Source organism: Centrocercus urophasianus, unplaced genomic scaffold, assembly GCF_019232065.1.
Source record: "Centrocercus urophasianus isolate 14NV4802_14NV808 unplaced genomic scaffold, USGS_Curo_1.0 seq_12, whole genome shotgun sequence".
Lineage (NCBI taxonomy): Eukaryota > Metazoa > Chordata > Aves > Galliformes > Phasianidae > Centrocercus > Centrocercus urophasianus.
Window position 1 is genome coordinate 26,165,256 of NW_024884364.1, and position 13,284 is coordinate 26,178,539.

General features: G+C 36.7%; 1 protein-coding gene across 2 annotated transcripts in view; it reads left to right on the forward strand.

The window, feature by feature from the left end:
* Nucleotides 1-9,799, forward strand: part of GABPA (GA binding protein transcription factor subunit alpha) — a 24,381-nt gene extending 14,582 nt beyond the window's left edge. For both annotated transcript variants that reach the window (XM_042811057.1, XM_042811056.1), the window contains exons 6-10: nt 450-644; nt 1,430-1,486; nt 2,503-2,643; nt 3,585-3,777; nt 7,016-9,799. In XM_042811057.1, the coding sequence (XP_042666991.1) occupies nt 450-644; nt 1,430-1,486; nt 2,503-2,643; nt 3,585-3,777; nt 7,016-7,244 (815 nt within the window). In that variant the 3' untranslated portion in view covers nt 7,245-9,799. The remainder of the gene's footprint in view (nt 1-449; nt 645-1,429; nt 1,487-2,502; nt 2,644-3,584; nt 3,778-7,015) is intronic.
* Nucleotides 9,800-13,284: the final 3,485 nt, after the last annotated feature.

Here is a 13,284-nt window from a genome sequence, read left to right on the forward strand (position 1 = left end):
TGGCTACAAGTTGTACCAGAGGAGTTTTAGGTTAGACATAAGGAAGAACTTTTTCTCTCAGAGAGTGGTCAGGCACTGGAATGGCTGCCCAAGGCTTGCAATGGCTGCCCAGGGAGGTGGTGGAGTCGCCGTCCCTGGCGGTGTTCAAGAGGCGTCTGGATGAGGAGCTATGAGATGTGATTTAGTGCTTGTGGTAGCAATGGTAATGGGAGGACGGTTGCACTGGATGATCTTGTATGTCCTTTCCAACCTTGAGTGTACGAGTTCTATGGGTTCATTCTATGAGTCTGATGATCTCTAGGTTACACTTCTTTGAATCCCATGGCTCACTGGCCACTTTATATTTCATTTTTTTGAAGTTACAGTGAGGATTACCTCTGTAACCTCACTGAGAAGGAGCCTTGCAGTTTGTGATGGATGTATTGCAGTTTCATTTCTTTGTTTTCCAGACCCTGTGCAGTGGTCAACAGACCAAGTGCTCCACTGGGTAGTATGGGTGATGAAGGAGTTCAGCATGTCAGACATTGACCTTAATGCACTCAGCATTCCTGGGCGGGAACTCTGCAGCCTCACTCAAGAAGACTTCTTCCAGCGAGTCCCACGTGGGGAGATTCTGTGGAGTCACTTGGAACTTCTTCGAAAGTGTATGGGATTTTTCTGCAACTGATTTCACTTAACTCCCCCTTTTCTCTTATTTATTCTTAAAATTAGTTGAAAGTAGCTGTTTTTCCTCTCTTTAATATTAGCATTAAAAATGAGGGCATCAGCACAAAATAACAGGAGGTATTAGTAAGCATGTCCTCGTGATAAGCAGCTTCCCCATTGTTCATTAAACTGCATAACTAATATGGAAGAAGTATGGATTGATAAATCCTTTGTGTTTTTTTTTTAATTAAGATTTTTAGTTTGTGCGTCTCCTGAATTTGAGAATTTTATAATTAAATATTGATAACAAGTTATTTAGCGTACATCTCTGGCTCACATAGAATTGAAGAGCATTAATCATAGGCAGTTAAATCCTTAGACTGTGCACAGTGTGACTGATAAGCGATGCATTTCTATGTGTATAAATATGCTTTCGGACTTACCATGCTTGCGTATAACCTGGCAGATTAAAAACTACTTCTGTCACATTTTACATTGTATGTCACATTACATTATATACCTAAGGGCTTTAAGGTATGTAGAATGCAAAGGGCACCTAGAAATTCACTATTAACATACTTAGTTCTGAAAAATACATGGTAAAGCATCAAATGCTTCTGCATACCCACAAGACCATGAGCTATGCGTGTTTTTTCCAAACTGATGGAAAATGTTGGGCTCTTTTCCCCTCTGTGAAATATGAAAATTTTTGATTTTCAAATGATGATAAAGGCAAGCTTGAAGCTAATGTTTTGAGTAAAAACTCCTTCTTTCTGATCTGCAGATGTGTTGGCTAGCCAAGAACACTCTGGAGAAATAGCAACTGTTACTATTGATCAGCGTAAGTATTTCTGCCAGAAGTTAATTAATACACTTAACTGCTTGCAAGTTTGACACTGTGATTCTGTGCTGTTTGATGTACAGCGCTATAATGTGACTTTCTTACTGTTGTACCTAGACAGTAGCTTTCTTTGATGAGAGGAGGCTGTCTTCTAACATTCAAAGTGAAGCATTTGATTTCTCAGTATTTCTTTACTGGCTGAAAGATGTTGTAAGTTAGAAACTTTCATACTTCAAGACATACATTTTGGATGATAGATTTTCCTCTCTATTGAAATAAGATCTCAAGGGTGTAAGTTTCGAAGTTTTGGTATTTTGTGTTATGTATTGTTTTAATGAATGGGTAAGTTATTCTTCTATTTAAAAAAAAAAAAAAAACCTGTTGAGAAAGAAAAAAGTGAAGGCATGTGTGAAAGGGAGGACTTGCTTGAAAAATAATAGAAGAAAAATTTTTAGAAACTCCTTTTAGATGTAGTACGGTGACATCAATTATTAAAATTGAATTTTCAGAGGACTTGTGAGCAGCTTATGTATTAAATAGACATGTACAGCATCCTGAGTTTGTGTCTAGTTAAATTCACCTAGAATTGGACATTCGAATCCTCCAGTCTTCATTGCTGTTTGAATAGCAGACATGAAGGATTGCACAGACTGTAGAGAAGAGTTAAGGTAAATCACATGGGAACGGCATAAAAATGAAATCAAAGGCATGAGTTTTATTATGTAAATATTAAAACACATAATAGTAGAGTAAAGCTAATGCTTTATCTACAACGTGCCATTTCTACTGCACGTCTTAAAACACATTTTCTAATAGAAGTGGTAAAAATGCTTTAAATTCTCAGTGCTGTGATTTCGACAGTATGCATCTTTTTAGTGAACGTTTAAAAAAAAAAACCACAACCCTAGCTTTTGCTGTTATCATATAGACCATAAATAATATATGCCTATGCATCTGATGTTTCTCTGCCTAGCTATATTTATAATTGATGTTCTGCAATGTTTTCTGCTTTACAGCTGTGCACATTATTCCAGCATCCGTACAGCCTGCTACCCCAACCACCATTAAAGTAATAAACAGCAGTGCAAAGGCAGCTAAAGTACAGAGAGCTCCAAGGATCTCAGGGGAAGACAGAAGTTCCCCTGGGAACAGAACAGGTATTGTCTACATTATTTTTAAATGCAAATGCAGTAAACACTCATTAAGTTGAATTACAGTTTTATAGGACATGTCTTTGTCACTCTGGTTGCAAGGTTTTTAGAAAAATATATGTATAGATACAAAAAGGGACTGTGTCTAGAAAATGCATCACAAGTGTATGCGAACTTGTCAGGTTGGGTTAACTCATGCTGTCATTTTTGCTTTAATATTCTCCACTTCTGTGAATTGCTGTTTTAAATCCTTAATTCTCCTTACCCTTACATTTTCCTTTTTTGAAACTCTGCGTGAGAGTCCATTATTGTCATTCAGGGCTTTTAGGCCAAGAATTTGTCTTCTAACATCAATGCAAAATACTGTTTTTCCCTCTTAAGAATTACATCTACTCTCTATATCTCATTGAGAATTTAGTGATTTAACTGCAGATAGGTGAGTTAAAAAGAAATCTTACTGATTGATTGTATGTGCAAGGTGATATATTGACTTAAACTGTGCTACGTGGGTCTTTCTTCCCCATTTCTAATATTGCATGTAAAAAATCAGCGAAAAGTGATCATTAAAAATATATATACTCAATTGCATATATATATTTATGCCTGAAGAAGAAAAAGCAAATCATGCTTAATCTGTTCTATTTCAGAGTAGATGTGTGCTCTAAGTGATTGTGCTGTTAGATAATTTTGTTCCTAAGTTCTAGGAACAAGTTCATGGGAAATCTTAATTTTCATATTACTGAGTTTCTTTTTGCGTAGATTGATACAAGGACTTTGCAGGAAAGTATTTCTTTTGTTGTAGAGAAGATGAAATAAACTAAATGCAGGCTCTCTTTCCATTGTATGTTCTGTGTTGGTTTGCTTTAATCTGTTGGTTGAAAATTTTTTGCTTCGGTGTGAAAATGAAGAAGGACTACTTGAAGTGGATCTTGTTCCTATTTTGGCAGGAAACAATGGCCAGATCCAATTATGGCAGTTTTTACTAGAACTTCTCACTGACAAAGATGCTCGGGACTGTATTTCTTGGGTTGGTGATGAAGGGGAGTTTAAATTGAATCAACCCGAACTGGTTGCACAAAAATGGGGGCAGCGCAAAAACAAACCCACAATGAACTATGAAAAACTTAGTCGGGCCTTGAGGTAAGAAACTTCAGAAATTGATCAGATGTTTACTTACTCTTGACTACTTCATTTTGAGCTGTTTTAATAAAGGACCTAAATGTTTTTGTGGGATTTTTTTCGGTAAGGAGATAAACAGTTCCTGTAAAGCTACTCCTTCCTGTTAGATTGTACTAGTCTTCTCTTCATAGCAGTTATTGCGATAATTTCTTAAGCATATACAAATTCTTTTTTTCCCCAAGATTATTGAACACTACCAAGACAGATAATCTCTGTAGTTAGCCTTTCCTACATTTATTTCTCTTTTTTGACGCGTCTTCAACATTTATACATCTACCAATTTGTAAACAGTACTCGTTAGTGGGGAAAATTACAGGAGTGTTTGAATAGTCTGTATTACTGACTTTTATATTTACTTGTTTCTGTTCTTATATTATGACAAACATTCTTCTGTAGTTATTGGTTACAGGTTTTCTTCATTCCCTCATGACTTCTATAGTTTGACATTGGTAAAAAAGATCTGTATTATTGAATCTCCATAGGTGATATGGTTGAGGGAGCAGGGAAGAATGCGAGTAGCTCCATTTCAGACTTTTTTCCCCAGTTAATTTGGTCTCTAGGAGCATGGGAGAATTCATCCAAGTTGCCTTAAATCATTAGGATTGCATTTCTTATTTCCCTTTTGGATACAGTGAACGCTATTTCTGTTGGTTTTCAAGAAGCGTATTTGCAGCATTAAGCAATAAATATTCAAATAGTTTTAAAGTTGTGTTGATGTCTGAGATATAAGATGGACTTGTAAACATTTCCACTTTTGGCTATGTTATTTTTCATAAAAGGAAGTAAACTCATCTAGCATTGTTTAAAAAATACCAAATTCTCTGTAAGTTTACCTCTTTGAGGAAATAATGCTAACACTGAGGATGACTGAAGTTTATAAGCTCGTAAATTGGCATGGAGTAAGTAAAGACAACTATCTCATTTACATGAAGAGGAGGCATCAGAAGAAATTGGCAGGCAGCAGATACACAGCTTAACCATGCAATGTCACTGGGCAGCTCATCCCACTCTTTGTCTGTCCTCCAGGGGAGGAAGTTCCCGTACCCAGTTTGATCCCTTCCCGTTCCATCTTATGCCAGTTGTTGTTCCCCTGCTTTGTGCCACCATACGTGGCTTTTCTTTTCCCAGAGACTTCTCTATAGGTACTGGAACATAGCTGGTAAGTTCCCCTGATGCCATCTCTTCCCGGGTGCCGTTATGCAATGGGTTTGAGAATCTTGAGGGACAGGTAAGTGAGGATGCAGTGGAAGGTTCATCCAGGAGGTTGTCTAGGGCAAGGAGGACAACTCTAAGCCTTAAGGCTGTTTCTGCAAAGAAGGAAAGCAGGGTTAATTGACTTAGTTCCCTTCTGTAGAGAACAGAGGGCCCAATATGTGAGCCAGTCTCTACCCATAGGAAAGCTTGCTACCCCCCTGGCACCTGGGTCAGAGAATGACTAGAAGACTTCCTGACCTTGTTTCTTCCTCCAGTTATTCCCTACTGATAGTTCAGGCTGACTGCAATGAAGTTGCTGAGAGAAACATGGGGGCTATCAAAAGGCACTTCAGGGGACTTGGAGCAATTAGTGGATAGAGTTGGGAGTACAGATAATGTTTTCCATATCCCTTTAGTGGCTTGGAAGGACCAGGAAAACCCATATAATAAATACATGGATATGAAGCTGGTGCTACCACAGGAGTTTTGGCTTTTTTGACCATGGGGTGATTTACTTACCTGATGGCTGCAGATAGGGTCCACCTGGGTCAAAGGGGGAAAAGGATTTGAAGGGCTGCAGTACCATTCCACTGTTTCCAGTGTGTTTGTCTGAATCTGTGTTTATGCATAGAACGTATATGTGAAAACTTACAGAAACATCAAATTTTATAAATGATGCTAATTTTGGGGGGAGTTTATCAGCAGGCATTGTTGATAAGAAGGTCTTAAAAGCAGCTGAAGAACTCTGGAATAATGTTCTTATCACTATGATATTAAACAGATGTCTGAACAGTAGTTTCTGTAAATTAGTATAAGAGAAGTTTTACAGTTATATTTCAGTTACTGGATTAAAGAAATCACATTCCTCAAAATATTGCCATTTTGCAGTTGACATGTTTTCTAACACTTGAATGTCTGAAGGGATCTTTAATGCCTCTCACTTGCTTACTGCCGAGATAAACACTGTTGCCAAGCTGAACTTTTATTAAAACAAAAATGGTAATATGTTTAGTTTATCAGTGTGCTGAAATTACTGGATCAGGTTTGCTTAGTGCTGAAACTGATATCATTGAGAAACATGCTCCATCGTCCAGCCAGCTGTGGAAAAAACAGTTTTTGTCATGAAAAGTGGAGGGGCAGCTTGTTGTTATTCCTATAACTTAGTAGTTTTCTGCAATCAGCATCTGTGTAATTACCCTGTAGCAAACTAAGACTTGGAAAAAAAAAGTATTAATTTCCTCTATCGTTCTGAAGCAAAGTTTCCAGGTGATTCAAAACATTCTAACATGATAGCTAATAAAACCTGCATGGGTACTTAGAGAATTATGCTTGTGGTTTTTGAATAGGCAAATGCTATACATAGAAACGCATTCAACATGTATCTTACCACATATGATTAGACTGATATGATTAGATTTTTAACTTTGCTTTAGACTGATATGATTAGATTTTTAACTTTGCTTAAATTGATCTTGCTGGTGAAAGAGAAATATCTTTATCTTTTTTTCTTCCTATTCTGTTTAATACTGTAAAAACCACAGTGCTGATTTTCAGGCTGCTTCAAACATAAACTGTTTATCTCAGAAAAGCAGAGATGAACAAAGAAGGCAAGAGACAATAATGAGGGGGGAGATAATACCTTCTTACCAAGGCTAAGCACTATGTAAACTTGCATCCCCTCTTCTCCAACCACAAGCTGTTTTTGAACTGGTCTAGCTTAGAAATGATGGTCTTGGTGCTTTATACAGTTTATAAAATAATTACTGCTTTGTTTCCCTTCAGTATATCAGGGTGCAAAGGGCAGCTTTCAACTCTCTTCCCTTTCTTGTGAAAGAAAACACTCAAAGTTGATCTTGATACATAAAATTACGTGAGAATCTTAATGTGAAAAGATTCTTATTTCAGCATCAGACTGTCTTTAAGTAAATGACTGGATGTGTGTGGAAGTTACAGATTCTGAAAACTTAATTTGTTGGTTTTGTTGTTTTTGTGTTTTTTTCCACAGATACTATTATGATGGAGACATGATATGCAAAGTGCAAGGCAAGAGGTTTGTCTACAAATTTGTGTGTGACTTGAAAACTCTCATTGGATACAGCGCAGCAGAGCTGAATCGGTTGGTCAGAGAATGTGAACAAAAGAAACTAGCAAAGATGCAGCTTCATGGCATTGCACAGCCAGTTACAGCAGTAGCATTAGCTACTGCATCCCTGCAAACAGAGAAAGATAATTAAGCACTAGGACCTGAAATGGGAACCCATGGCCTTTCCTATATAGCCAGAGAAGTTGCTTTACTTTTATCTGAAATGGAAGCTTCTTCTTTTTCTTCACAATACAATACCATGCATGATTTTCTACAAAGAACTGGGACTTGTGTAAATTTGGATCTTTTAGCAGCATATGTTTCAGTATAAGTTAAGAGATCACCACAACTTCTGCAACTTTCAGTCAGGGCCTTTATGATATACAATCTGAAATTGGTGGAAAAAGTTGAACTGGTCAGCATTCTGCGTTCGCAGCTCTACAAAATCATTTTTGCAGTGCTTTTTAACAAAAATGAAGTAAACACAGGCTGGGCAGTTGTCTGGATTTGATTCTTTCCAGCTTTTTGTTCTCTGCTGAGCTACCAAATTGAATTTGATGCTTTTAAACTTAAATGAACCTTAAATGTTCATTACTCTTACCTAATCAAGCAGAGCTGAAAGGCACACCAAACATGACAAAGCATCGGGTTCCTCTAATAACTTCTGTGTTTATAAGGAAAGGAAACTAAGACAAGGCAGAACTGAAGATCTGTGCTGAAGAAGGAGATCCAGGTTTAGATCTGGCTTAGGTGAAAAGCCAATTATGAGTATTTCACTGTAATATGTAGATAATCTGCATTTATGAGGGCAAGTACCAACCTGTTAAAAGACCTTGTTGATGCTAGCCATGTAATATGAAACAAAACTTCTTTCCCCACCATCCTCCCATCAGGTGATTTGAAAACTTAAAAAATATCCCTCACCCAAAGAGTAGTCTGTAGGTGGGTTTTGTTTGCTTGTTTTTATGCTCTGTTCTGCCAGGTGCTTTATACCTGCATGATAGTCAACCCTAGTGACTGAAGACTAAGTTAATCACAGTCATTAGTCCCTTGCTCGTTAGAAACAAAATGCAAGTTGAAAGTAGTTTTAAAGAGAACTGAAATTTAATTTCCAAATTATTGTGCAGAATGACATATATAAAAGTGCAAAGATGTGTAATTTTTATTTAAAATTAATTTCTTTCTGAACTTCAAATGATGTTTCTGAAGTTTCATAAGCCAAATGCGTGCTCCAGAACTGGGTACAATTTGAAGTATGGATGATGAATAGAAATGCTTGGAATATATTTTGAATTTTGAGACACTGGTATAGGGAGAACTTCATACGAAAGTGCAGTAAAAAGTAGGCTGCAATGTTTGAGCTTCTACTTTTATGACTATTTCTTTTGATGTTTGAAAATAGTATGGTTTTAGTACACACCTTTGTTGTTATTAAACATTGTAATTGTTATAAGGCATATTTCCCAACCTTTTACAACTGAGTACCCTGCTCCCACTAACATTTCACATTTAATTAAAATGCAAATGGTTAAGGGGAAAACCTTTTAATTCAGCTACCCTTAAACCTTAAATAAAAAGTGCTTGTACAGAGACTTTCTAAACATAAAATGTATTTACATGGTGAACTGGAGTACTGGGTGGTTGTTCTTAGGCTGAAAAGGAATGGTCTTACTGGTAGCCTTACTGGTAGTCAGAGGGCAGAAAACAGAGCATTCATCTTTATTTTAAAGATGGGTTGAGGACAAAGCTGTTTGTTTTATAGGTGCGTGTTCATTTGCAGATAGCTTTTGATTAATTAAAAAACTTGCATGCATTTCTAGTTTACCTTTTTATTACTTCCATAACTATAACACTTTCTTGACAGATTCTTTCATCAACTCTTAATATTATGTTCATTCTTGGGTGCTTAAAAAGTATTCCATCAACTAAGCTTGTTGACTTTTTCTTTTTTTTTAATGAAATCTTCTAAGCCATGAGCAAAGTATGTGTCTGTCACTAGAAGTCAACCATCAGTCCACATTAGCTGTTAAAATAGTCCAACTCCACCAATTGGCAAGTGCTTAAGGTGAGTTATGCAAATAGATTTGCTTACTAAGAGTAAGGTGAAGCTGATAGTTCAGTGGCAGCAACTATGTATATAACATCATGCCTTTACTAAACAGAAGTCCAATACAAGTTGCTAGTTCTATTCAGCAGAGTTCATGAAAAGCCTCTTTGTTAAAATACAGTACAAAAGAAGTTTAAAAAAACCCACAAAAATAATTTACTACATCTAACTGGACTGCAGTAGGAAGTTGAAATGTAATATCAGTTATTTATCCCCCTGAATGTTCTTTCATACGTGGTATGGGGAAAGTGTTGATATCGCACTTGATTTGTAAATGCATCTGCTTGTTAGTTGGAAGTTTTTCAGTAGCTATACAGTTCTTTGGGTTGTTTTGGTCATCTACTTTTCCACCTTGTTCTAATTTAGCAAAGAAGAAAGTTTTCAAACAGTATAAAATCACTGACATATTTTCTGTTGTTGAGGGAGAAACCTGTGACTGACTTGATGTCTTCAGTGAAAAAAGGATGTAGAATATACTGTCAAGAGTTGTTCTGATGCTGCCAGATAAAAACATAGAATATTCCCAATTTTTTTGTAAAAGAGAAGGTTTTTGCATACTTTTTACTCTTTAAATAAAGACACTTATACTCTGCTGATAATTATGTATTTGTTTTGTGTTTTTCATTTTTTTGGTAATTTTACATGAAACAGTTATTTTTACTCTAAAATATTTGTGCATAAAATGTCAATATAGTAAAATAAAAATGTTATACAGCCAGTGTCTGTTGACTTGTTAATTTTTCAGAAAGCTGTCTGTAATATTCATGCATGGTCAGTTTAAGGATTAATGTATGCACTGCATTCTCATTACTTCCAAGATCACAAATGAGTTACAGAAAGAAGGCAAATAATATTTTTTTCTTTTGAAGTTGTGTAGTCTTTGACTTGATACTTGCTTGTGTGTTTTCTACTGGAACTCAGTATTCCTTGTTTTCGTAACAGCTTACTTTAACATCTTAATTGCAAATCTTAAAATGGGGCTGTAATAAAAAATAGTGATGGAAACAACAGTAGGACGTCTTGGATCCTGGGAAAACAGTAATTCTGTTCTTTTAGGAATGCTTAAAATGGAAAGATTTATATTAATCGGTGCATGAATGCATCCCAGCAAGGACTTTTATTCTTCATTCTTGTAGTCTCCCTTACTTCACGTGGCCTGTGAACTCCAGTGTTAGCTCTGTTCTTGTTCAGAAGATCAAATCCTATTTACACAGTTATTATCTTAATTGTATCTTGATGGAAATCTTCTCATTGTAGCTCTTATCCATCTAGACTGTCAAGTTCAGCACTGAAATATTTGCTCATCTTTACACTGAACGGATTACTCAGTTTAATAATGTTTCTGTTTCCCTTGGCATTTTGAGGCATTTTGTCAGCCTTCTAAAGTGCATTTAAATGTGCTCAGTGTCCAGTGAAATGACGACCTTTTATTGGTGCTCATGGTAATTAGCATCTTCATGTCCATCTGAGTTTGATCTGGGATTCATATTTTGATTGGAACAGTGGAGAGAATTACGGATCAACAGCTTACAGCCATCAGTTGTGTTGTCTTGTTCTGCTTACAGGACTCCATTGCCTGATCAATGAAAGAGGTGAGATGAAATGTCCCCTGACAGGAGTTCATGGCAGAATTTTTTTGAAGGAAGCATTATGCAAGATCTGATTGCACTGGTTTGTGGGAAATATACCAATTGCAATGGGGATTTTAGTTTGCTCTTCAAAATCACGTGTTGTGTTGGTCATCTAGCAACACAATATTATGACTTCTACAATATATTTGACTTGATGCTATGTAGTTTCTTTTGAGAAAGTAATTTGCAATATGAATTACGCTAAACAATGTTACTTCAGTAATTAATAATATGCCTCTGTTACATTTTGTATCTGTATTTCAGGTTGAGTACCCGCAGCACCTAACCAGGCATCAAACTGAAACGTTACCAGCTTGTAATTGGAGGGTGTTGATGTTTTAGCCATTAATAATTTGAAAAGGTTAAAAAAAAAAGGCTGAGAAGGGTAAAGGAAAAAAAAAAAAACCCCACAAATATTTGATATCTGCCTCTAATTAAAATAACTGTGGCACTGATTTTTTGGATTAAATGGTGGTAATGGCAATGGTGCCAGAAGGTGCCTGCAACCTATGGAGTTGTTCTTGTTTATCTGAACAGAGGGTCTGATCGTTGCGTTTGGGGTTTGTGACATGCAACATCCAGGTATGTTCTTTTGAGGTAGTATCACCATAGCAATCTATGAAAGGAGAGAATTTGAAGATAATAAGAGAACGATTGTAAGCTGTTACTGAAAAAAAAGTAGTTAAAAGGTGGAGGTAGGTATGAGAAATGGTTGTACTTGGGTGTTTGTCTAATGCTACCAGAAACAGCTGAAATTGTCTGAAATGCTTTTTTTTATTGCCCGGCAGTTCTTGAATTGTAAAGGGACTGCTGGATAGTAGATGTTCAAAACATGAGGTTAATTTCTTTAAGGTCGCTTTTAGGCTGCCAGTATTGAATTGTTTAGAAGCTGCAGGAGAAGCACTTGATTATCTCATTGTAGTTCTGATGAGTGTGAAAACTCATAGAAACTGTATTTTTATCCATAATAGATCTGATATCTTAACACATCTTATGTTTGTAATTTGTGTTATAATCTAAAGGGAAGAAATTACCATTCAGGAGCTGTATTTCCATGTATCAGAACTCACAAATCAAAAGCAAGGAGAAATAGTTACATGACTTAGAACTTAAGCAAGCACAGTTGGCACCGAGCAAGCTGTTTCTTGAAAATAAGATTTGTTGCTTGTTTGTAATTCCTCCCCGTTAGGGAAAGGTATATTTTGGGTTTAAGAAAACAAAAAAAAGTTAACTGCTTTCTCCTCCTTCCTACCAAACCTAGGTTTTTCAGTATGCTCACTCTCAAGGTGTATGCTTCATAGGACCTGGGCTTGCAAGAAGCCTCAGTTATAGAAGGCAGTGAGATATAAGTGTACGTAAAGTAAATAGATTAATAAAAGTAATGGGGAAAAAAAAAAAGAACTAAACAAACCCACCATTGACAGCCAACCTTGAAAGCTGCAAAGTGTGTGTATGGAAAAAAAAGTTTGAAAATGTGACAATGCAAGAAAGTGAAAGAGATGAGATTAATTAGGGGGAAAGACATCTGCGAGAGACAGTTCTGTCTATTTCAGGACTGAGACCAAAAAATAAAGTTGTTTTTTTTGAAGTTGTTTTAGAAAAAAATCCTAATTGAGGTAAAGTTTTATTGCAGAAACTTTATTTTTTTTCCCCAGATGGAGTACATTTTCTGTCTCCTTAGGCATGCAGAAGTGTTGGGCTTCACAGGAACTGTGTAGAAATACATATACCCACAATGGGACTTTGGTTTCCTAATAAAAATGACCTGAACTGTTCCCACCATGGGACTAGGAGTTGTAACAGGAGCTTGAACATGTCCTTAGGCATAATCCACCAGCCCTACAGTGAGCTCTGTAAGAACAAAGGGAAAAAGTTAGCTGGGGAAGGCTTTTATTGTAGGATTATTAGGAACAAAAGTCTGTCTTTGCTGCTCTACAATATTTCTGCCCCTGGGACTCAAAGGGTTACAAAACCCTGAAGTGTTCCAAGTTCTGTGAGACTGAATACCCAAGCAAGAACATACCCAAATCAGCCTGCTTGCTCTGTAGGAAAACAAAGCACAAGTCAGTCTTGGTGCAGCCAGCAGCTGTGGAGTAACCATTAGCTGAACTGTTCAACTACAGAACTAGTTGAAGTACAGAAGTTCAGGTTGGGTGTTAAGAGCAATTTATTTTCAGGAGGGGTGAAGCAGTGGCTCACGCTGCTTAGGGAGGTGGTGAAGTCACCATCTCTGGAGGTGCTCAAGATAAAGCAGTGGGATGTGGTTTGTCGGCATTTGGGGGTGGGCTGACGCTTGAGCTATATGATCCTGGAGGTCTTTTCCAATCTTAATGATTCTATGGTTCTATATATTGTGTGGGTTTTTGCTTGTATCCTTGCTTGGTCAGATAGTATTGTCTTTTGGACTTCACTATTCCATAGAGGAAGCTTAAATAGAGGAGTGCTTTTATATA